General features: G+C 33.3%; 1 protein-coding gene across 2 annotated transcripts; it reads left to right on the plus strand.

The window, feature by feature from the left end:
* Positions 1 to 26,012, plus strand: LOC136969574 (N-acetylated-alpha-linked acidic dipeptidase 2-like). 2 transcript variants are annotated; one of them, XR_010879844.1, is made up of 18 exons: positions 1 to 338; positions 9,085 to 9,349; positions 9,648 to 9,764; positions 9,842 to 10,031; positions 10,116 to 10,203; positions 15,469 to 15,641; positions 15,708 to 15,827; positions 16,102 to 16,184; positions 16,288 to 16,351; positions 16,422 to 16,489; positions 23,907 to 24,136; positions 24,211 to 24,301; positions 24,371 to 24,454; positions 24,601 to 24,757; positions 24,820 to 24,901; positions 25,031 to 25,123; positions 25,212 to 25,563; positions 25,649 to 26,012. XR_010879844.1 is itself a non-coding variant. In XM_067263794.1 (17 exons), exons 1-17 carry the CDS (start codon positions 4 to 6, stop codon positions 25,390 to 25,392), a joined length of 2,421 nt encoding a protein of 806 aa, XP_067119895.1. In that variant the 5' UTR covers positions 1 to 3; the 3' UTR covers positions 25,393 to 26,012. The 2 variants fall into 2 exon arrangements, 1 of the variants encoding a protein (XP_067119895.1); XM_067263794.1 differs by having other exon boundaries at positions 25,212 to 26,012.
* The last annotated feature ends 308 nt before the right edge of the window (positions 26,013 to 26,320 follow it).

The following is a 26,320-nucleotide window of genomic DNA, read 5'->3' on the forward strand; positions in this document are numbered from 1 at the left end:
ACAATGTCTGCACAATACAGGCCTTATAGAGATGAAGAAGGATTAGAAGGTGATAATATAAATTGGTCTGATCAAGAACCAGGAACAGTTCAGATATATGAAAAAACAAGAGATGAAACTTGCTCCGTTTCTTCACGCACATTAATAATTGGAGGAATTGGAATAGGATTGCTCGGTGCCCTAATGGGATTATTAATTGGTTACTTTGCTCATTATGAACATAGTAGTTGTGTTCCAAGTCTTGCAGTTGCTCTTAATTCTGTAAGAGATGAAGATGTGACAATACGAAGTAAAATTATGAATCTAGTAGATTCTGAGAGAATAAAAGAAAATGTCAGGTAATATATAGTAAATATTTCTGTATTTATAAATAAAGGCCATATTCTTAGAAATATTTTGGATATTGAATTTGTGAATTATGAGCTTAATTTATGAGAAGGAATAAAATTTGATTTTGTGACACCAAGATTATCACTTATCTCTTAATATATTTGAATTAAAACAAAAGATTTTTCTGATAGTTTAATGTTTGTAAGAAAAATGTTACATTTAAATATGATTAAGTTTAAGCAGTTAAAATGTAAATTGCTAATAATAGAACAGTAGTAATTACATTTATGATTTTAGTAATTGAATGAAAATTTAATTACTAAAACAAAAAAAATTTAATATCCACTTAGTTAAGCTATTTGTAACAATAATAATTTTCAGTTTAGAATATAATTAATGACTTTATGAGATGATAATTACCAGATAATCATTGAAGTTTTATGTAAACATTGGAAACTCATATTAAACACAAAGTAAATTACAAAATTTAATACATTTTCTATCTAGTGAAGTAGTGAATACATATATGATGATTTATATTTATGTATTAATTTATATATATATATATATGATTTTGCTATTAATTTATGCAAAATTACTAACTGTAATTTATAAAATGAATTTATTTCTGATTTTTGTAAAATAAGTAGGAGACAATGGAAACATTGAACAAATTTAATATTTGTTGCTTGTAATCTGCCCGATTATTACGATTGATGGTTGGTTGTGTATTAAATTAAAACAAACTTTGGTAATGGTAGATGTCATTTATAACATAAATGATTATCCTATTGAAAATTAAATAATTCTTTGTAGTTGTGGAAAAAAAGTACTTTGATCTAACCATGAATAAGCAAATTTTGAGTGACTGTCAAATTATTAATTACATATTAAAATGGCATGTCACTTATAAATTAAAATGAATACATAATATTTTAGTATAAATGAGTTTATATGTATTGAACTTAAATACAAATGTTTTATTACATATATAATTCTATCATTTATTTTTTTCATTTTTTTTTTCTAATTTTGAAATTGTTATCTCTTTTATATGATTTTGACTACAAATTTAAAATAGTAATTCATTTATTTACTTAGCTAAACCAAAGATTTTGATGAATGACCAGAAATATCAATTGTCTATTGTAGCAAATACTAATTCTCAGCCCCTCGATGTGGGTTCCTGTCCGTGGTGAGGGGACCTCCCAGAGATGGTTTAGTAACTCTTCTTTACCATCCCTGGGATCTGAACGCCCACCCACGTGTTTGCCGTGCGTGGTGGCCCGTATGCCGGAAAGGGGGATCCTGGTAGTTGAGGGGCAACATACCGTCCCCAACACACTGCTTTGGCCCCTGCTTCGGATAAACGGGAGGCTCAAATCAGGCTCCGTTTGAGTCAATCGGCTGGTCGGTGAGTCATTCTTGACCTCGGCTGGGAGTCAACCGATCGATGCAGACCGGGCGGACACGTCAGGCAAGATGTGCTCTTCTTGACTGCATTGTGAGGGTATAGCTCCTGGGAAACCCTGGTGTGACGGTCTATGGGAGTCTCCCATGTGACGGCATCCCCTTGTTGGACCCCATGGTGGGTGGGGTCACTAGGAGCTGAATAGTTATTTTTAAACATGGATTCATCAAAATCAAAAACCACAAGCACCATTGCATCACAACCAAAGGAGGTCAGTTCCTCCAACCAACCAATTTATCTCATAGTACATAGTACTACTGAAAAACCGATGTCTAAGTGTTCCCCTTTCCTAATTCAAAAGTTGTTTGAATCAACTATTGGACATTTAAAGAAAATACAAAAATTGAGGTCAGGGGACCTACTGATAGAAGCAGCCTCCTCTCAACAGTCAGCAAAGCTTTTGAAAATGACATCTCTAGGAGACATAACAGTCACCATCACACCACACGCAAGTTTGAACTCATCACGTGGTGTGATATCTGAGGTCGATCTGATGTCTGAAGATGAATCAGATATCCAGATCGGTCTTTCAGATCAAGGTGTCACTGCTGTCCGACGCATCTCCATTCGTCGTGATGGCAAGTTGATACCAACTAAACATCTCATTCTCACTTTTGGAAAGCCAACATTACCATCATTTGTTACTGCAGGATATCTGCGCTGTCCAGTTCGACCATATGTTCCAAACCCACTGCGCTGCTTCAAATGCCAGCGGTTTGGACATTCTCAAACATCCTGCAGAGGAAAGAGCGTATGTGCACAGTGTGGAAGTGAAGGTCACCAGAGTGCTGAGTGTACCAATACTCCATGCTGTGTGAATTGCAAAGACGCCCATCCTGCCTACTCCCGGAAATGCCCTGCATGGCAGAGAGAGAAAGAAATCCAACGAGTGAAAACAGTTAGCAACATACCTTACCCAGAGGCTCGGCGCATGGTCACTTCAAGTGCACCATTGAAACAGAAGACATTTGCAGCTGTTTTGAAATCCACAAAGACATGTGCAGTTCAAACGAATATTTCAGTTTCTCCGAAAGAATCTCTCACTTGCCATGCGAAATGTCTACTGATCCCATCAAAAGAAACACCAGAAAAAGAGAATCTAAAAGCAAAAGCACCCCTACCTAAAACAGGGGTCACAACAAGAAACCTGGGTTCTAAGAAGGCAAGTAAGAACCCACTAAACAAACAGAGAGTGAAAGCAGCTCTCTCTAAATCTAAAAAATCAGAGGCTCAATCTATGAGTGAGTTCTCTGATATCTCTGATGAAGAGAATAATATGGAGGTGCCACAACCAATTTCACCTCCAAAAGGAAAATCCTCTGTGAAATTGAAGAGGGACACTTTTGCGAAGAATGCTACCTCAAACACATAATGGATAACAAAATAATCCAATGGAACTGTCGTGGTTTCCGCAACAACTTTTCTGACATTAAACACTTGACATTATCTACCTCATCTCTCTGTGTGGCACTCCAGGAAACCCATCTGAAACCTGGAGAAAATATTTCTTTAAAAGGATTCAATCTTTATCGTAAGGATGACGATAGCCACAACCGTGCCAGCGGAGGTGTGGCTATACTGGTTTCAAACCGCATCCCGTCCTTACCGGTACAAATAACAACAGAGCTGCAAGCTGTGGCAGTCAGAATTTCAATTGGCGTTACTGTCACAGTTTGTTCCATATACTTGCCACCAGATGTCAGAATTGATGAAGATGAATTGGATGCCTTGGTTGAACAACTGCCGACTCCATTCCTTTTACTCGGTGATTTCAATGGCCACAACCCAATGTGGGGCAGTCCCGACATAAACCGTCGAGGCAGGGCCATTGAGAGATTTATAGGCAATCACCAACTCTATTTATTTAATACTGGAGAAGTGACATACTTCCACGCCCCAACAAGAACATTTACTGCCATTGATTTGACATTAGCTAGTCCAAATCTGTTTTCAGCGTTTACATGGAAGGTTGGATGTAATCCACTTTCCAGCGACCACTTCCCAATATTTTTAGAATATCGAGGCAGAGAAAGCTGTGAAACAGCCCGTCCACCACGCTGGAAATTTGAAACGGCAGATTGGCCTACATTTTCCTCTTTGGCTAACATCACTGAGGAAATGGTCAATACTGCCGATATCAATGATGCAGTAGAAGTTGTCACATCGAGTATTATTCAGGCAGCCGAAAAAACAATGGGGAAAACGTCAACCAGATATCCAAAACATCCGAAACCATGGTGGGATCAGAATTGTGAGGTAGCATTTAAAAAACAAAAGAAAGCATGGGGGATCTTCAGAAGATACCCCACTGCTGAGAATTTGATAGCTTTTAAAAAAGCAAAGGCAAATGCCAGAAAAATAAGGAGGCAAAGCCAAAGGGATTCTTGGAGGAAGTATGTATCTAGCATAACATCTTCCACCAGCTCAAAAGCGGTCTGGGATAAAATCCATAAAATTAACGGGAAATATGCTTCTCACTCTCTGTCCATGCTGGAAAATAATGGCACAATAATCAGTGACATAAAAGGTATTGCTGATTGTTTGGGTGAAACATTTTCGTCCTCATCCAGCAATATTATGTATACAAAGGATTTTCAGGCTTACAAAGTGCGATCTGAAAAACAATATCTAAACTTCCACTCCCCATCTAATGAGGAATATAATGTGCCATTCAGCAGAATAGAACTATGTACAGCAATCTCTCGCTCGGGGAATACTGCTGTAGGCCCGGATAAAATCCACTACAGCATGATTAAAAATCTATCAGACAATTCCCTCAGTAATCTTCTGAATCTGTTTAACAGAATATGGACAGAACATACTTTTCCAGACTCTTGGAGGCTATCTATCATCATTCCCATACCCAAGCCAGGTAAAGACCACAAGAATCCCTCTAATTATAGACCAATTTCTCTGACTAGTTGTCTCTGCAAACTTTTCGAGAGAATGGTAAACAGACGCCTGATGTTCCTCTTAGAGGAAAAGAACTACTTTTCACCACATCAGAGTGGATTCCGTAGGAACAGAAGTACCACAGACAATTTAGTAATTCTTGAAACATCTATACGCGAAGCGTTTGTTAGACGGCAGCACTTAGTGTCTGTGTTTTTTGATATAGAGAAGGCCTACGATCGCTGCTGGCGATACGGTATACTCCGTGATCTGCACAAATTCGGATTGCGGGGTAATTTGCCAATTTTTATAAAAAACTTCCTGCAGAATCGTAGATTCCAAGTCAGGATGGGCAACACTTTTTCTAGGCCTTTCACACAAGAAGAAGGTGTTCCTCAAGGTTGTATTTTGAGTGTGACTCTGTTCCTAGTAAAAATTAACAGCATAGCTAAGTGTCTTCCTCCCAGTGTGAAACACACTCTGTATGTGGATGACTTTCAGATCTCCTGCCAGTCTAGTAACATGGGTTTCATCGAGAGACAGCTGCAAACCTCGCTAAACCGCATAGACAATTGGTCCAAGATCAATGGTTTTACTTTTAATGCAGAGAAGACCTCCTGTATCCACTTTTGCCGAAGGCGTGGTTTGCACCTGGACCCGGAAATTCACCTAAATGGGGTTAAAATCCCAATAGTCAATGAGGCAAAGTTTTTGGGTGTTGTGTTTGACCAAAAACTGACGTTCTTATCACACTTGCGCAATTTGAAGAGTAGATGTTTAAAATCTCTGAACCTTTTAAAGGTACTGTGCTGCTCATCCTGGGGAGCAGACAAATGTTTGATGCTTAGGATATATAGAGCCCTCGTTCGCTCTAAGCTGGACTATGGAAGCGTTGTCTATGGCTCTACGCGAGAATCTACTCTTCGGATGCTGGATCCAATCCACCATCAAGCATTGCGTTTGTGCACTGGTGCATTTCGAACTTCTCCTGTTCAAAGTTTGTACGTGGATGCTTATGAGCCTCCACTATCTCTCAGGAGAGAGCAGTTGTCTCTGTTCTATTATATTAAGCAGAAATCTCAGATTAAATCTTCAGTTGATTGTATAGTATCAGATACTCAGCTGATAAGATTATTTGCAGCCCGCCCAAGTAGTGTCCCTACATTCAGCATAAGAATGGAGAATGTCAGCAGCACGATTGACCTGGATATGGGCAACATTTCACAGCCTGAGCTTTATAGTATATCACCTTGGTCAACTCCTGTGATAAATGTCGATCTTAGCTTAAAGCAATTTCCTAAGGAATCCACCCCAGATTACATGTATAGACAGTACTTTGCTGAAATTCGACATCGTGACAGGAATTTAATTCCTATATACACTGATGGGTCTAAATCGGATGATTACGTTGGGTCAGCCTTTGTCTGTCAGAATGAAATTGTGGCAGAACAAATCGCACCAAATTCCTCCATTTTTACTGCGGAGTTGCAGGCTATTTATTTAGCCTTAAAGTATATAAATAGGAAAGGTCATCGTTGCTGCGTGATTTACACTGACTCAGTTAGTGCACTTCAGGCTTTGATCTCGTATGAACCTAGTTCTCACTCCATAGTGATTAAAATTCGTAAGCTGATTTGCCATCTTTTTGCGAGGAATTTCTCTATAAAATTTTGTTGGGTCCCAGGCCATGTAGGTATAAGAGGGAATGAAGAAGCTGACGCAGCTGCAAAGTCAGCAAGTCCTTCTCAGCATACAATGCATATTGAAGGAGGTGACTTGAAGCTAGTTGTTAAAAAACGACTAGAGGAGAGATGGCAAAATGTGTGGAACGCACAAGTCCACAATAAACTACACGAGATCAAACCTGTGATAGAAAATTGGACACAGAAGAAACCTTATGACAGGAGATCTGAGGTCATTCTTACTCGTTTGAGAATTGGACATACTCGACTGACTCATCAATACCTTTTGAAGGGTGATGACCAGCCTGTATGTCAGTATTGCAACTGTAATGTAAGTGTTAAGCACATACTGAGCAATTGCATCGCCTCTGAACGGATTCGTAGGCAGCATTTTGGAAATGCAAGTTTTAAAGAGATTTTGGGCCAGAGGCCAAATGTTGATAAATTATTGAACTTTCTAAAAGTTACAAATATTTATAAAGAAATTTAATTATTTATTTATTTATATCCATATACATGTTGTTGTTATACACAGTTTAACTGTTGTATATTTTTGTTATTGGTTTTTTGTTTTTTGTTTTGTTCATTTTTATTGTTATTTATGTACATATATATACCGTAAGTTGTGGCGCAGCTTGGCCTATGTGGCCCTTGTGCCAATAAACTTTAACCAACCAACCAACCTAATTCTCAGTATTAACCAAATGCTGGTTCAGAGTTTTCTTTTTGTTTCATATTGAGTAATTTTCAGTTTAATTTTATTTATTTAAAGAAAAAGAAAAAAACTGATTTGAAAAAAGAAGCTTGCTACATGGACAGACATTAGAGTTAGAACCTATTCCAGCAACAAGTTCTTATTTATCAAAAGTTTTCGACTATCTTAGTAGCCATCGTCAGGATCGAATAGTAGAATTCCTTTTAAAAAATTCTTTAAAGAATTCTACTACTCATTTTAAATTCATACAGTTATGTTTGGTTGTCAAAATTCACTTTGTAGTAATGAAAAAAAAAGAAAAAAAAAGTGTTTATTGCTTATTAGGAAGACAATTACAGTATCATGTCGCATGTCTTAACTGTCAAAGTTCTTTGAAATTACATTGTTATGTATATAAAGGATAATTACCAGAAATTTATAAGCTTTCAAGATACAAATTTAAATAGTAGTGTCTAACGAAATGAATTGTAGTGTGGACTGAATATACAGAAAATGAATAAGAGAGAATGAAAGATGAAGTATGCATATATGTAGGCTTACCATAATATTTTTTTCTCAAACTGGGACAATTTTGAGAAAATACTCACAACAGAAAATAAAGCTTACTAGGATAAGTACCTATGATTGAAAAGGCTAAACAAAGAAGATGTTAACAAAAACAACGAGTTGAAAGCAATTTTTAATAATTCAACTAAACATATCTTATTATTAAGAAGTTATTAATATTTATCACAAGTGTGAACTCTCTTTAAAAATTCTTTGTCACTTAACATCGGTACATTTAAAATAAAGGCCCTCTAGTGGCCAAGTGGTCTTCGTACCTTGAACTCTGGGAGTTCGGTTGTGGGTTTGCCCCTTGCTTGGATGGGCTGGCCACGTGGAGTTCTCCAGGTTTTCTCCATGTCTGTAACGCCTAAGTAGGGGCCAGTTTCCCTTAAAAGACCTCCCAGAAGGCTTCCCCCTAAGCAGATCGCCCAAGTGTTGCATGCTATAACTTAACAAACAAACAAACAATTTAAAATAAAACAATATATTTAAGAAAGTTCCTATTCCTTGCTGTATGTTTTGCACATTTCAAGTGATTTTTGATGTTTGAATGCCCACTATGAGTTACTGAAAATTCTGAAAAGCACAGTTCATATTTCACTTCGTCAATATGAACACAAACTTTTTTCAATTATCAGTAAACACACGGTTTCTTTTTGCCATTTTAGAGATTAAATTAATTTAATGTACAGCACTAAATAATTGCAAATGCCGACTAGCAGTTTAAACTCAACTAAGATATGGCATGCGCAGCAATGATGTGGCCAGTGTAAGTTTCAGTCTTGCCAACTCTAATTGAAACAAAATATCTAAAAAAATGAAATAAAAATATCTGGATTGCATAGACTATGTGCTATTATAAATTCTGTGAAAAAATAAAACATCTAAATTCATTAGGCCATATGCTATAAATTTTGGGGAAAACATCTAGACAACATTAAAAGTACTTAGGTCTAGATACGAAATATTTAGATTGGCAACTGTGAGTGTAATTGTCAAATCGCCATTTTACTTGAAGGTGCACTATTTTTACTTCTTGTATATTTGGCACTTTTAAAATTTTACCAAATAACCGGGACAAAATGACAAACTGGCCAGGACGCCGGGACGTCGTCAAACTGGGACAATCCCGGTCAAAATGGGACATCTGGTAAGCCTACATATATGCATCTTCAGTTTAAGCTTAATGAAAAAAATCACAAAGACAGATGAATATGTCTGTGGCTAACAAAGGATTTTTCACATTTTCAAACAACACTAATAGTGGTTTTAAACAAAGGAAAAGTCGACGAGTTTGTAATTGAAAATAAAATTGTCATATATGCAGCCCCATTGCACTTTCTTTCAAAGTGCTTTTCCAGCACAAATAATCTACAAGTTATACAAACAAAATATGGTATTTATTTTAGATAGTTCTAAATTTAAATGTTTGTATTTTAACTTTACAGGACGTTCAGCTCGCATCCACATATTGCTGGTTCGGCTTCTGATTACGATTTAGCCGTAGTTGTAAAAAATAAATTTCAAGATAATGGATTGGATAAAATTGTTACTTATGATTATAAAACACTTTTGTCATATCCAAATTGTGACAATCCAAACAAAATTTCAGTTGTTGATAGTGACGAGAAAGATAAGCATATAATCCAACATACGCAATGTACAGAAGGAATTGCACCTTATAGTGCCTATGCACCTCAAGGAAAAGTTGTGGTAAATAATTTTACATAATTTTGAGTTTTGAATTTGTGTTTTTACTTATGTAAATTACTTTAGTGAATTGCATATTTAGATTATTAATTAGCAGAATTGAAAGATCTGAAAATTTAAATAATTGTTTTATTTTAAGTTAATTATATTTTAGTTAGCTTCTAATGGATATAAAAATTTGCTTTAATTAATATGGATATTTAAATAATTATCATTTCATGTGTTTTATATATTTCATATATTTATTAAACTATAATAATTATGTGGTTAAATTTTAATGAATTATAAATATTATTTGTAGGGTGATTTAGTCTATGTGAATTATGGTAAACCATCAGATATGCATTATTTAAAGGAAATTGAAATCGATCTTAAAGGAAAAATTTTACTTGCTAAACACTATTTTCCTGCAAAACAAGTAATTTAAAAAAAATTTTTTAAATTGGAAATGAATGGGTAAGAAATATTAACAGTTTTAATAAGTTAAAATTTTAGGCTTGGGATGCTTATCACAGTGGAGCAGCAGGATTGATTTTATTTCCTGGTCCACACGATTACAATCCGGCTATTTTAAATGCACATTCATATCCCAAAAGTTGGTGGTTACCTGGTGATGGAGTCATTAGAGAGAGTGTTCTTTGGAATGGTATTGGTGATCCTCAAACTATTGATTATCCTGCAATAAGTAAGTGAAGCTATAAATAATGACTTTCATAAAATTGTATTTATGATTTTATGATTTAAAATTGAAATGATGATTATCCTTCAGAAAAAGTTCACAGATTACCTTCGGACTCTGTTCTTCCTCGTATACCTGTTCAACCAATCAGCTATAATGAAGCATATAAACTTTTGAGGTATTCAAATTTTATTTTACATTTCTTCTCAAATTCTACTGAAAGAGAAAGAAAATACTATGGAATTCAATTCCTGTTTTTTTACAAAGATATTGATATTTTTTAATTAAATTTTAATGCAAGTTTATTTTATCTCAGGTTAGAGTTAATCAAAATTGAAATTTTTTGGTAAAATTATGCTCTCCCAAATATCTCAAACATTTTAAAATTATTATTTATAAAACTTCTTATAAAGAAAGGTTTTTATTTTTTTCAGAAGGAGGTTTCTGTTTGTAATTTGTTAATTAATTAATATAGTATAACTAAATGGACTTTCATTATTATTTAAAATTACTAAATAAAATGTACCAAATGAAATCTAAATTTATACTTGAATTTTTTGTCATTAAAATGAGTTATTTATACATATATTAAGCTAAAAAATATTTTTTTTTTTTAGCTGGACTTCTAGATTTCTTGGCAGATTTGAATGAATAGATGTTTTTTTTTTTTTTTTTTTTTTTTTTTTTTAACTCTTTCCGCCCTGTGGGCACTAAGAGGGCCTCTTTTAGAAGGCCCAGTATGGGTTCGGCCAGGCCCATAATGGGGCGACTGGGTGGTGAGGGACGGGGCCCGACATATCCGAACGGACCACCCCCCAAAAAATTCCTGGGGATTTTCGACCCGTTCGGATTCGATCCTGGGTCCCCCAGAGCGGTAGGCTGCCACCTTGACCGCTCGGCCATCCGGCCGTCTATGAATAGATGTTGATAGATAGGTAGCTGCAGATGTGCAATAAGATTTTTGTTTCCAGATTTGATATGTTCTGGAAAGATTGGGTTCCAAAGTTCTGAAATTTTCCTATCATTTTGCATAGGAAGTTGATAAACACTTTTCAACATTGAAATTTTGCAATAATTTAGTGTCGGGGGTCATCAATGAACCATCTGCGTACGTAGTTTATAAAGGGGTATATGCACCCCTGATAAACATGAATTTTTGCACTTTATAAGTGTCCATTGGTCATTTTGTAATAACTTTTAATATAACTATTGTATAATCTATCATTGTATTGTGAGTCCAAAGTTGTTCCTTATTCTTTTATTAATCAGAAGGATATGAGTTCTATTGGATTTTCCATCTTAAATGTGGTATACAAAAACATTTTGTAATCCATTTTTGTAGTTGATGTTGGGAGTGTGAATATACTTCATGTAGTCTGGACTACAAGTAATTTTTGGTAGACATTAAATTCCAGTTTTTAATTTTAAATTAACTTTTTCTATTCAATGCCATTATCCTGTGGGTATTACAGTGTGGTTGTTCGTATCGAGAGATTTGTACGTCTGCGAATAAACGTTACAAATAGGAATACAAAAACTTATATATACAATTAAATATTCCTTTATTTCTCTTGGAACACGGTTCTTTTCTTTATTATTTACAATCAATCCCAGCTTGAGTATCCTCACTGGGGAAGGGGTCGCCACTTATTCGCGTACAAGCAATAATACACGTGCACGTAACATAAAACCTTTACAACCGACTTAAAAACTAAACTTATAACTACCTTAAAACTAATGTAATAGGGAAACCGATAGACTTAGGAAAGAAAGAAAGTATATAGAAATAGATAGAAAGTACCCGGGTTCATGTTGATCGATTGATATCCTCGAGGAAGTGCCCTTCCACAATAGTGGTCTTTTCTCCTCTTCCTTATTTGGCTGTTCGTCCTCGATGTTCTCCTATTCTCTCGGCGCTCTCTAGCCCTCGTGCCTATTTTTCTCTGGCCTTGACAGTCCTGCAGCCTCCTTTTTTTCTCTCTCTTTCGAGTCTCGATCACTGCCTTGCACCTCCATTCCTCTCGAGGTCCAGCCAAAAAGTGTCCGTTGTTCTACCCTTTAGCCCTCAGGGCTTCTTCTTTTCTTTTGTTCTCACTCCCCAAATTTGTGGAAGTCCTAATACCCTCTTCTTTGTTTATCTCTTGGTTCTTAGAAGGGGTAATCCTCCCCCTCCAGTGATAACGGTTGATATACGAATTGTTGAGACAAAGGAACGGAAATAAGAAAGTAGAAATGAAGGAAGAAGGAAGAAAGAAAATATACAGTAGAGAGTCGAAAATCGGCACCCTGGTAATCGGAATCGCCTGATAATCGGCACGATTTTCAGTCAGACTGTGTCGTGCTGAATCGAACGTTTTTGATACTAAATTTACTTCTAAAGTATAATTTTCATGTTTTTATATTCTTCAATATATTTATTTTGTTTGTACAAAATAAAGAAATAATTTTTAACGATACGATAGCCTCGATTATTATTATAAAAATTTTCGTTAGGCTTAAAATCGACGAAAATTCAACGCGAAGCGACACGCAATGGAGAAAAATTCAACAGGAAGCAACACGCAACAAAGAAAAATTTGAACATCGGACAGGTTAATATATTTTTTCGTACATAGACCGTAATCGGAACAAATCCCTAATCTGAACAACCCCAGTCCCCAATTGATGCCGATTTTCAACTCTCTACTGTATATATGTATATGTATTTATAACTTACGAACTATATAAAAAAAAAACAAAAAAAAAACACAATATGGCTGACAGCCACAGCAGGTTCTCTTAGCATTTTTTAATATTTAGAATAAAAAAGGGTTGTTTTAGTATAGTGCTATTTTTGTTAGAATGTCATATTTGCAGATTATTATTATTAAAAAGCAGTTTTTATATTTACTTTGTGTAAGTGACACACACATTCAAGTGAAAGCTTTCTCTCTTGAAGATATATAGCTAAAAATATTTAAATAAAAACTATTTATTGTTCTATTTTCTATCTATATCTATAAATGAAAATGTATGTTTGCTTGTTTGTTTGCTATGCACTCCTAGGCTGTTCAGCCAATTGCTATGAAACTCGGCTGTTCCATTAACATACCTCAGTTTTCATTGACTTTGGTTATTGTCGGTTTCAGTTTTTGTCAAATTTTTTGCGAAATATTTGTCTCAGTTTTTGTCGGTTGCTTCGGATTTCGTCAGCATGCCCGCGTGACCTCGCTGCTAATTTTGCAAAACCATGCATTTTCCTGCTCAGTGTGTTGTTGTTTCTCGTTGTGTGAATACTACCCTGCGCGTCTAGCCAAACAATGGGCATATTCAAAATCTCAGTGTGCAGCCAGCACCTCTCAGCACCTCTGTTCAAAATCTCAGATGCCTTCTGGTTGCTTCCAGCAAACTGCAAGCTTATTTTTCAGTTCTGGATACACCAGCAAACAAGATGGCAGCCACCATAAGTCTCGTAAGAGCTCTAATTTGTGTTGACAATTTTGAATTTAATTTATTTGTTGATGAATAAACCCTGAATAAATTAATATTCGGTTAGTACATTATTATAATATATTAGTACATTAATGTAAAATATCACATAATTTTTTCAGTTGTTAAAGTGTAATCTTAGGATTGATTGATTTATTTATTTAAAACTCCTACTGAAATTTAAAACATCGTCCCTATTTCTCTTATCGAAATGTTCATTTTTCATTAAGCTGTTTTCATTAAATAAGTTCAAAAATAAATTTAACATAATGTGGAAGTCCACATTATTTGCCATTTTTATTGTTTTTCTCTCCTGAAATTTCTGGCAGTCAGCATTTGTGTTCTCTAGAAAACACTAGCAGTTGTGTCACTTCTGACAGCATCTCACTGGATTGATGCTGAGATTTTGAATATGCCCAATTCCATTACCAAACTCTTTGTATGGTTTTCATTTTAATGTTTGTTGTTCTTATTCTTTGCCCAGACAATGCCAGACTTATATGCTAGTTTTATAAGTAAAAACAGCCTAATTCCTTTATTGGGCTATTAAGGCTAAATAATATGACAGGAAGTAGGTGGTTAGGCTGCTATTGCTTGTTAAATTTTAGTAATTATAAATAAATAAATAAATAAATTTAATTTAATTTTAGAATACTCTGGAAGAAAGAATTGGCCCAGAGCAGGACTTTGAACTCACAACTCCTGCTTACCAAGTAGACACATGCCAGTTATGCTATTTAGATCTATGTCTGATCTTCTAATTAATTAATTAACTAATTTTGATATAACCACAGTAAAGCACCTGAAAATGTATCTGCACAGAAAGCAGGAGTTGGAGGTTTGAGTTTCACTCTGGATTAATTATTTCTTATGGAATATTCTAAAATTAAATTAAATTGATTTACTTGGGTTGGAAATTTAATAATGGCAACAGTGCTATAGAAACCCAATGCAATGCAACCAGCTAATGCCACCTAGACCAGATGTTGTTTACATACCTACCTTACCTCAGAGCAAATGGACTTTACCATCCAACTCCAAGCATCTGCACAGTGACAAGAAGAGCAAGGCAAGTTGTTATTGCTGGTCTAGTCATGATCTCAAAACTGGAGCAGCAAAGTTGGATAGAGATTGAAAATGCCAGAGGTCATACTGCACGACAGTGTTGCCAAAAACTCTTAGAGGCTTGTGGGAAATCTGCTTTACCATATAGAACAATAGCAAGATGGGTAAAATTCTTCAATGAGGGATGTGAAGATGAGAAAGGTAAGCCTTGTCCGGGTTGCCCTGTGCAAGTGAAGAACAAGTGAACAAGTGAACCCCTAGTCCAGATAATAAACACACAGTATTACTATACATTTTTGGAACATAATCTGCAGCCAGCTTTGAGAGAAAAGTAGAAACACTTTCTGCAGAACCCATCCATCATCTTGAATGGCAATGCTCAAGTGCATGTTGTACTGAACAATGTGTGGCCACATTGTTCAGTTGCTGAGGCTGGGAAGTTCTCTACCATCCACTTTATTCTCCAGACTTAAGCCCCTGTGACTTTGACTTATCCCTAAAATGAAGGAATCACTGCACAGAAGGTGGTTCAGAACTATTCCAGATATTTCTCAGGCTGTAGACCACTCTATTTGGGCAATCGACCAAACAGGCTCTGCCGATGGCATCTTGCAACTTCCACATTACTGGCAACAGATTTTACACACTGCTGATGACTATGTTGAAGAACAGTAAAAATCTGAAACATGTATGTTTATTGTACAGATTGTAATTTTAGAGTTGTCACTATTAAAATTCCAACCCTCGTATTTGTAATTATTAAATTTAACAAGAGATGGCAGCCTAACTATCTATCTCCTGCCAAATTACTTAATTATTTAGCCTTAATAGCTTTGGCTGTTCTATTAAATGATTTTTTATTTTGTGCAGAGAGTCTATAAATTAATAAATTTATCATTTCAACTTTTAGATTGTTAAATGGCAGTGCTGCACCTGAATCATGGCAGGGAGGATTTAATTTTACACTTAAAATTGGACCAAAAATGACGAATTCTTGGAAGACATCCCTTGAAGTAAATAATAAAATTATGAATAAAACTGTACGAAATGTTTTAGGTTACATAAAAGGCAAAGTCGAATCAGGTAATTAATTTCATAATTCAAATACACATCTGTATTATTTTATAATAACTATCTATTCTTATATAGATCGTTATGTCCTGATTGGTAGTCACAGAGATGCTTGGGTGCATGGTGCAGTAGATTCTGCTAGTGGTACTGCAGCACTTCTAGAATTAACTTATGTATTTGGCCAGTTGCTTAAAACAGGTTGGTGTATTTATAGTTTACATCAGTGGTTTCCAAACTTTTTTGATTCTAGGCACCCTTGCTAAATGCAGATTTTCCCAAGGCACCCTATGTCAAATTCTAACAAGTTCATTAAATTCTAGCATTATAAAAATTTTATAACATTTCGTGATGCCTCTGTGAGGAAGCCGCGGTGCCCTAGGGCACTGTGGCGCACACTTTGGGAGTCACTGGTTTACTTGAATCAGATAGATTAATATTCAGGATAAAAATATTTAATAAACTCTTTATGTAGGTTGGAGGCCAAGACGAACTATCATATTTTGTAATTGGGGAGCTGAAGAATTTAATCTTATGGGATCAACAGAATGGTTGGAGGTGTGTGCCTTTTACATTTTATTTAAGTTTACAAGATTATGTATTTTTCAGAAAATTATTTTTTATAGGAAATTAAATTTAAAAGTAATATCTTTTCATGTAGGAAAATTTTAAAATACTTCATGGAAGAGCGGTAGCATACATAAATATTGATGCTATTGTAATAGGTAATATCTTTATATATTACAACAAAATTTATACTAATTATTTATTATTAATACAAATGTACTGTAATAGGAAATACATCTCTAAATGTTGCTGCTTCGCCACTTTTATATCATGCAATTTTCAATGCAACAAAGGAGGTATGTTTTAACATTTATTGTTGAAGTATGATAAATTAGAAAATTTTTATTATAAATGTACAATTACTTGAATTCGTAAGATAAATGTTTTTCTGAATTAAAGTTTCATAATCTTTTTAATTAGTAAAATGTAATTTTTTCCTATACCACAAATGGAATTTTCTCTGACAGAAATTGATAGAGAAAAATAGAATGCATGTTAAATCACTTAATATGTTGCTTTCTTTTCTCGTATTATTGATAAGTCTATTTAAAAATAATAAACTTGATTGTCTGTCATTTGTAACATGCTCATGCATTAATACTCAAAAATTTTGGAATCTATATATATATATATATATATATATATCTTATTTATGCTGAGTTGAGACACAGTAGTAGTCCAAATGTCTAGATATTTTTGTAGCTGTTTCTATCTTGTTTTTTACAGCATGTGGGATTATTACAGGCTCATTTTTCAAACACAAGTTAAATACATTTTTAAAAAATTTACAGGAGGACTCTGCCACATGTGACAAATATATTTCAAAATCCCTTGTAAAAATGGAAATTCATGTAAAATAGTAAATCTGATTAATTATTAAGTGTTTCCTATATTGGCATACCTATCATACTTTTTTTAAAAATAGAATTAAACTCATTTCTTTTCTATCTAAATCTAAATTTTAATTTTTTCTTCCAAAGTAGGCACTTTACAGCTTTCTTTGGCTTATCAGAGCTACCATCATTATTACCTTTGTGTTTTGGAGTTGTGTTTTCAAAGTAATTAGTGTAAATGAAACAGAGATGGGGTCATAATATGTTACAATGACAATGTTGAACGAAGACTGATGCTGATCCCAGTGTTCAGGACAAAACAAAGAAATGAGTTACAGTAATGCTTACAAGAATGTGTGTGACTGAGAGACTTCAAGCACCTTGGAAAATGGTGTGGATTCAATGTTCAATTAAGAATTTTTATTTTATGTATTTTTCATTATTGCCAGTTGCCAATAACATTAACCTGAAACTGTGTGGGGTGAGTTCACATATGGCAGAGTCTTAGTGTCTTTTATTCTATAAAATTTATTTATTTAATACAACAAATATTTTAAAAACATTGCAGGGTAAAAAATTTATAAAAATTTCAGTAAAACTTGTTTATTTTACATCAATTTTTATTATTTAAATAAGTTTCATTTAAATTTTTATAATTTTTTTGTATTTTAAATTATTTTAGTTTGGTAAACACTTTATAAAGTATTTCTTATAGTACAACTTTAAAAAACTGTTATTCTTTTGTATATACATCATTATATTTTTGTGCCCGAAGACAATAATTTGAATTTATCAAATGTACTCACCAATAATCTCTTTATAATTTAAAACTTTTTTATTAAAAAAAAATTACAAGAAAATATATTAACACCTTACGACAATAAACAGTCATATTTTACTTTTATTCATTTCATGCTTGTTTTTAAACTTAAAATTGCTATTATTTGGTTAATTAATCAGATTGCGAATATATGGCAAATTCTAAGTTCAGTTTATGAATATAACTTTTATTCATATTTATATATTTTGATGAAATAATTATTTTATTCACTGCAGAAAGAAAAGATCTATAAATTGATTTAAGGGTTTGAAAGGTAATTGTCATATATCATTTTTATTTTATTTAAACAGTAAAAAATATAAATTTTTCAATAATAATTTGACTTTCAGCCAAATGACACCAAAATAGAAATTCAAAATATATCCATTCACAAATAAAGCATGAAATTAATTCTTTCTAATTTGATTAAGTAAGCTTAGTTCAATGTAAATATAATGGGAAATGAAAGGTAATGCTGGTAATAGATAATTAATTAACATTATTTTCATTAATGTTTTATTACTTAACTTAATCAGTTAATGTTGTAAAATCATAAATTAGTTAAAATCAATAGCCGCTGATTGATTTTATGGAAAATATCTAGATTAATATATATATATATAAAGAATTTGAAAATGCAATGAAGAGAAATCTTGTCAGTAAATTAGGCATTGATGCCAATATTTTTAAAATATCATATTACAAAATGGTGTTACCTCATTTCAAAAGAATCGTTTTTGATGCACTGCCTGAAAAGCATTGTCATTAACAATCAATTTTACTAGATTGACAATTTGAAATTTCCTTCTTTCATTAATAAGGTAAAAATCAAATATAATTTCTTTTAATTTTTAAGCATGGATTATTTTAAAATTTTGGTTAAAATATCAAGTTGTTTTTAATTAAGGTCTGATAATTTTGCTGTACTAAAATGCATATTAGCAGAAATAAGAATGGTACAATAAATAAATTTTTTTATTCATGTAATAAATAATTGGGTAATTTTTAATTAATAATAAAGTCATTTATTAACACTATATTAACATTTAAATAATTTATACTAGTTGAATATACAATTTACAAGCTAGAATTAAGTTTTGTTTAGTAATAGAATCACAAACTCCATTGTTGTATGGATATTTGATATAGTTAAAATTAACTGATCCAGAATAAAGTTAAAAATTCTATTAGAAGATAATATAAATAATCCCGATTATTTATTGATTAAACTATTGGCATACTTAATGATATACTCCAATAACCACCACCTTATAAGTTGCTGAGGGAATTTTAATTAAGAAAACTAACGTTTTCGATCTATTCCATAGATCATCCTCAGGTTCGAACTGACGTACAAAAATAATTCCAAAGAATGGAACACAAAATATTTAAATTAAAAAAAAAAACCGACAACGGAGCAACTAATTAAAATTAGAATTAAAGCGCAAAAAATACATAAATGTAAACTAACAAGCACATAACAATACCAAGGTTATTAGTACACGCTAACATCATTTAACAGATAATGAAATATTAAAGTCCTCCAAAAACGAAACACATCGCAAGTCATGAGCCATTTGTAAGTCTCTTAATTGCAAACTTCCAAGATGACGGTAATCCCTCAGCGTCCCTGGCGTTAATGCATCTGTTGTCGAGTCTACTCTTGTAAATTTCTATTTTTTCCGCCGTCTTTGCTAAAGTTGGAGAATATATTTGTTTGACGATTTCTGCTTCTTCCCATCCAACGATGGATCCTTCGGCCTGGGCCATCTGGGCCAGAACAGTAGCGTTAGAACTTTTCCTTACATCATATTTATGCTCTTTGATTCTTACACCTAGGTTTCTCGTTGTAACCCCTATATACTCCTGTTTTAGTCCTAATTGCTGGTTTTCGTAAGGGATCCTATAGACCCCAGCTTTATCCTCTTTCTTAATCTCTTCTTTATCCGTTCTCAGAATTTTGTAGAGGTTCGGGGCTCGTTTTAAGATCAATGTTGATTTTTTAATGTCCGCTATCTCTTTCATAATGCCCCGTACATTTTTGTTGAACGTAAACTTAGTATATCCACTAGGCCTTTGTTTAGAGGTTCTTGCGTCACTCTTTTCAAACTTCTTCACGATACCATTAATTACGTTTCTTCGGTAGCCCAAGTTCTCAGCTATTCGCATGATCCTGTCAATTTCGTTAACCCTGTCTATAACGTTATCACAATAAGTAAAAGCCCTCCTGACTAAGGTACGAAAGGCTGCCAATTTATAACGAAATGGATCATTTGACTGTGGCGGGATGTAGAGTGGGCTATGCGTGGGTTTAGTATACACTTTAGTTGATAGATGCCCTTTCTTAAAAATGATATTGATGTCTAAGAAGTGTATCTCTACTGAACTTTTCTGCTCCAGTTTCAGACATAGGCCGTCTTTGTTATCGTTAATTCTTTCTATAAAGGTACTGATTCCTCGATTACTTCTCCATATTATGAGGATATCGTCAACATATCTCTTGTAGTAAACTATATTGTTCCTGAAGCTGTGTAGAACTTTTTCTTCAATTTTCTTAACCACTAATTCGCATAGAAGCCCCGACATAGGGCTTCCCATAAGAACTCCCCTATTCTGTTTGTAAGTATGGCCTTCGAAGCCAAAAAAGGATTCACAGCATACAAGGTTAGCCATCTCCAAAACATCGTCCCTGAGGTGTAACAACTCTGGGTTTACTTTAAATACGGATTCCATTAGCGCTTCCAAACAGGACTCAATTTTCACGGATGGGTACATACTCTCATAATCTAATATAGTACCCACTTCCTCATCCATCAGAGTTATGTCTTGCAGCTCTTTAACTACTACCGTAGGATCCTTTGCAATCAATATACTGCCTTCCAGTAGGGAGGAAAGATAACCGTGCAACCTTTTTTCTAAGAAATACACAGGGGCTTTAAATTTTTCCACAATTGGCCTTATTCTCTTGCCTTCCTTATGCGTTTTAGCAAACGCAAATAGCCTTGGGACCCCAGGTCTGGGGTTACGGCACTTCTTGATAAACGGTAAAATCGTCGAGAGCTTACTTCCTTCGAGTTTCTTGAGCCTCCTATCTATATTCTCAACTACTTTATCGTTGGTCCTAACACACTCCGTCTCTTCGAGGTACTCTTCCAATGCTTTATTATAAGTCTGCCTTTTCATGATAACTATTTGTTTACTCTTATCCGCTCTTGTAGCCACCAAGTTGTTTACTTTCAGCCAACGTTTAGTGTAACGGATGTCTTTGTCTTCACTCCCTCCTCTTCTCCACTTTTCTGGATTTTTAATAATCGTTTTCCAACGTAGATAATCTTTCTCTATCGGATCCAAGCCAACTAATCCTCTTTCGATCTCTTGGATGGAGGTTTCCCAACTCGCTGCGTTCTCGGGGACGAAGTTCGGGCCATTGCGCAGTACTTCCTTTACTCTTTCCGGAACTTGAACCTGGTTCCATACAACATATGTAGTAATGTTCTTTCCAATCTTTCTCGTGCTTTGTTTACTAAGAATCCATTTCATTTTCTTAACATAGCTCTTTTTTAAACTCTTATGGATATTATCCGTAAGACCAACAACACCTTCATTAATATCTATTAACTTTTCCGGATTTTCTTCAAAAATCTTATCTTCGAGGTCAATGAGGCGACGCAGGAGCTCATATTTTTTATTTCTTACTAATTTAATAGACCTTCTTAGACACGCCAAACAAAATCTGAACTTTAGCGAGTGGCACTCTTTTGGGACGGAGAGTCTAAAGATTGACATGGGAAAAACTTTGTTTTTCAAACATTCCTTTAAGAATTCGAACTTACAATTAGCTTTGACCAATTTCATCGCTAACTTCCTGTACTCTTTGTATGCTTCAACCGGTGCCGCCATAATGATATTGAACATAATAATTAGTTGCTCCGTTGTCAGTTTTAATTAGTTGCTCCGTTGTCGGTTTTTTTTTTTAATTTAAATATTTTGTGTTCCATTCTTTGGAATTATTTTTGTACGTCAGTTCGAACCTGAGGATGATCTATGGAATAGATGGAAAACGTTAGTTTTCTTAATTAAAATACCCTCAGCAACTTATAAGATGGTGGTTATTGGAGTATATATATTTTTGCTGAGTATGTTTATGTTCAATACTTAATGATGGCTATACAGGGTGTCTATACTTAAGGAATGCCACTTCAGACTACTTTGGAGGTAAAACTAATAGATTGATAAAATTTTATAGGCAAGTTTATCTCGATACAGGCCAACTAAGGACAGAATTTCAAAAATAGTTGCAATTTTTGTTGCTAGGGGTCTGTAATGGTACCACTGTCACAGTGGAATCAAAGAAACTGTTGTACTTTTCCATCCCTCCAGTCACATATTGCAATTGACTTATCACATTAACAATAGCTGAGTGTAAGTTGTCAGGACTAATGAGACTCACTTCCCTTTCAATTCATTCCCATGTTGTATAAACCCAGCTTTTTAAATAGCCCCATAACCAGAAGTCAATAAATAAAGACAATTGTCTTCAAAATGTTTAACTAATTATTGAATAAAAGTTGACATTTCTATTTCTGATTTTATTTAAAGGATTTTTTTTTATTAATTAATACTTTATTTTGAGCATATTTCTGCTCTTGATTGTTTTAAATTATCAAAATTTTAATTAATTTTGTTTCTGTAATTGTACTTATTGTACTTATTGTACTTCACTTAAAATGTGCTATGTTTAAAACTCTGCTCTGTTATTGTTACAGGTCACTGATGCTTCTTATACATGATTTTTAACATTCATATTTTATCTAGAACCAAAGACAGCTTAGGTTAAATATATTTTAGTAAATTATTTATTGAATTTCTTACAGAATTTAAGAATAAATTATATGAAATGGTAAAACATTAGTATTAAAATTTGCATTTTTTGGTTTCAGTTTGTCATTTCATAATAAATGTAACAAGTGTTTTAGCTACTATTGATTATATATTTACCTTCACATATTCAGGAATACATCAGTATTAAATATTTGTAATATCTGTAAATTCAGAGAATGCTTTGCCACATACAATTCATTTTTCTTACTCTTAAAAATGGGTGGTCTTTCATTTTTATGTGAACAGCTGTTTATTACAGCTGTAAACTAGAAGTAGGGATATTAATTTCAATAGAGAACTCCATTATAATATATATTGTGTGTGTTTGTGGCTCCTATTGCTTTTTATTGTATTTAATAAACAATAGCTTAGTTCTTACATATTGGTTTGTCACTGTATTTTTCATGGTGAATGGAAATATCTGTTTGTTGCAGTTTACTTAATATTAGTGATATGCAAATGATAACTATGTTACCTTTGTACTCTGTATTCACGAGAATTTGGAATACTAAACTCATTTTCAAAAGTATCGGTTGTTTACTATTGCATATTTTCCGTGAACAGTGATTGTTTTCCTTTTGTTTTAATTTCTATTCCAACTTATATCAAATACTAAATACATTATCCAGTGTTATAGCATTGATTTAATTAGAGTTAATAAAATGGAAAAATCTGTAATTCAGAAATTTTGTAAGATAAAAGGATGCTGCAATTGAGGGAGAACATCACCATAATTCAAATATAAAAAATTACCATGGCTATTAAAGAGTAATTGATTATATATTATACAGTTTATTATACTTTTTTAATGTCTAATATGAAACATTCCTTCTGGCAGCAGAAGGAATTTAATTCTTTCCACTGAGTAAACTGTAATCAAGTACAATACGTAATTTGAAGTACTGTATTTGATGATCGTTACTTGGCAGAGCAAGTTATGAATACTGAATGTATACAAGTATCGATGCATATCCAATATCTATTACACAGAAATGATTAGAATGCATCAGATAAATAAAATTCAACATTGTACTTCATTGAGTATGAATTATGAAGAAATATAGTGCAAAAAGTTGGATTTAAAGTGTTTATTAATTTATTAAAGACATTTTAATAAATAAATTTTAAAAAATCTTTCTGGTTTAAATAGCTTATCGATTGATACGTGATTTTTATCAGGTATATAATCCTAACGTTGAAGAAGTCACTAATGGTATATTGAGAGTTTATGATTCGTGGAAGCTGAGTTTCCCTCTGCAGCGTAACATATCCAGATTGCTATTTCCGGAACAAGTGACCGGAGACGAGTCATTTTTAGATTACGATTTTTTCCTGGATCCCGAGCCGGAACTTCCGTCGAAATTACTCGATAATTTTTTGAAGTCCTCTATGTTAAAAATTCGCCCAAAGTAAATTATTTATTGTTATTGTTAAAAATAATAATGATTTAACCAAATAATAAATTTTTATTTTTTTCACAAAGCATCCGAACGCTTGACGGCAGAGGATCTTACTCCACATTTATTCGAGCTGGAATTCCCGCCGTAGATATGGCATTTATACATGACACTAGAGTAAGCATACCATGAGCTTATATTTTTATTATTTAATGTTGAATTAAATTATATTAAATTTATTTCTAGCCTCCAAATGCATTTTATCCACTGTATCATACTGAATATGACGTATTCGACGCTATCGAAAAATTCGTCGATCCGACATTCAAGGTAGTAAAGAATAAAAATTATTAATTAAATTATCCAAAACAAAAAGGCATTTGGTATCTTTTATATAGTTAATAAGCTAAAAAATATATAAATTTTTAATTTTGTCAGATTTGACAAGTTAAATTATTTTTAATTTTATTTGTTAGTACTATTCTACTATAGTCAAGATTTTAGGAGAACTGTTAAGAGATTTATCAGATTCTCTGTTTTTACCATTCAACTTGTTTGATTATGCTCAAGTATTACATGATTTTTATCTTAACCTTCAAAACGAGGAAACAATTAAACATTATATTGACTTTGGTAAGTGTGTAGTTATTATTCTCTTTGGAATTTCCAAACACTAAGCGAGACCTTTTTTTCAGGTCTTTTGAATTCCTCAGTTTCTAATTTTACCAATGCTGCATTGAAATTTCATACCATGCAAGAATCATCTGATTTATCAGAGTGAGTGACTGTCTAACCAAGTTTAAACTTTTATGACCTAAAGATTGGAAACAAATAAATAAAATTTTTCTTTTATTAAAATACAGTTTAAAATCTTTCCGAGTAATTGCAATATAAATCTGTTTTTAGCCCCATGGTGATTCGACGAATTAACGACCAGTTACTGTTGCTGGAAAGGGCATTTTTAGATCCAAACGGATTTTCTCGTTATGTTCTCAAAAGGTAATGGACGTTTGTTTTTCTTTAAAGAAATGAATCTATAGAGATTAATTTTTTAAAAGATTAAAAAATTCTTCAATTTGTTTTTTAGAAATCTGTTTCCCTCACAAGGTAGCAATGCGTACGACGAAACTTTCCCAGCAGTCATGAATTATTTCATTGACGTGCTGCAGAAAAAAGAATCCATTTCTCAAGAGGACGTCAGAATTTTATATTCTTTCTTAGTCTTGACAATTCAGAGTGCTACGGCAATCATAGAAGAGGTCGTGTGACGACGTTCTTCGGCACCCTTTCTTTGTTTGGTGTTTTAATTAGATGTAAATATCAGTTTTCTTAGACGATGTGTTGCAGCTCAACTTCTGAAAATATATCGACAGAAATGTTGACATCATTCTGCAGAAGACAATCTCGCTAAATTCTCATGTAAAATTTGAATCTATTTAGTATGTTTTATTTTTATGGAATACTCTTTTTAAGATTTTAAAACAAATTTTGTCCTAGTCATCTTGATTGGTCAATTTCATTTAGCATCAGTTGCTCATAAAAGAAGGGGGAAAATCTCTGCAGGCAAGAAGACATTCAAAGAAGTATCCGTCCACTCATTCCAAATCATTAGATTAAAATAACATTATAATTGTATCATGTGCATATCATTCTATTGAGAAATTCTTTTTAAGATTTTTGTGTGCTCAAAGCAGTAAATTTTAATTTCTGCTAACTTATTGTATTGGATTTGATATTATAGTATGTGTATTTTTGTTTTTTAAATATTTTTAGATTTTAATTATATTAAAATGTCTCTGTATTCGAATAATTGTACAAGCGACATTTTATTTACTTATTTACAACATTATAGAATTTTTATTAAAATTTGACAAAATTTCTAAAAATATATTGCCTTTATTTAATTACCAAAATTCACTTTTCTTTCCAGCCTTCAAGTTTATTATAACTTTACAAGGTAAATACACTGCCAAATAATTTTTTTTTTGCATTTATAATTTAATGCACCGTTCGATAGTTGTGTGGGTTGAGCGTACCCAAACCAAAATCTGCAAGCTTGCTTTCACAGTGGGGAGCCCTTTGGAATAGAGTTACCATTTACCATGCCGTGGAAGATAATGCAATAGCGGCATGCAACCATGGTGCGCTGTCATGATATTCAACAATTTACTTAACCGTAAATGTGAGCTGCGACTA

The sequence above is a fragment of the Centruroides vittatus genome, unplaced genomic scaffold (assembly GCF_030686945.1).
Source record: "Centruroides vittatus isolate TY-2023 unplaced genomic scaffold, ASM3068694v2 contig_18, whole genome shotgun sequence".
In the NCBI taxonomy this organism is placed as follows: domain Eukaryota; kingdom Metazoa; phylum Arthropoda; class Arachnida; order Scorpiones; family Buthidae; genus Centruroides; species Centruroides vittatus.

Excerpts from the sequence above, each read along its gene's own strand:
- LOC136969574 (XM_067263794.1), top strand. The coding sequence starts at position 4 with ATGTCTGCACAATACAGGCCTTATAGAGATGAAGAAGGATTAGAAGGT. Across the intron at positions 24,455-24,600 it reads TCGTCGATCCGACATTCAAG|TACTATTCTACTATAGTCAA; the intron begins GTAGTAAAGAAT and ends TTTATTTGTTAG. Across the intron at positions 24,758-24,819 it reads TAAACATTATATTGACTTTG|GTCTTTTGAATTCCTCAGTT; the intron begins GTAAGTGTGTAG and ends CCTTTTTTTCAG.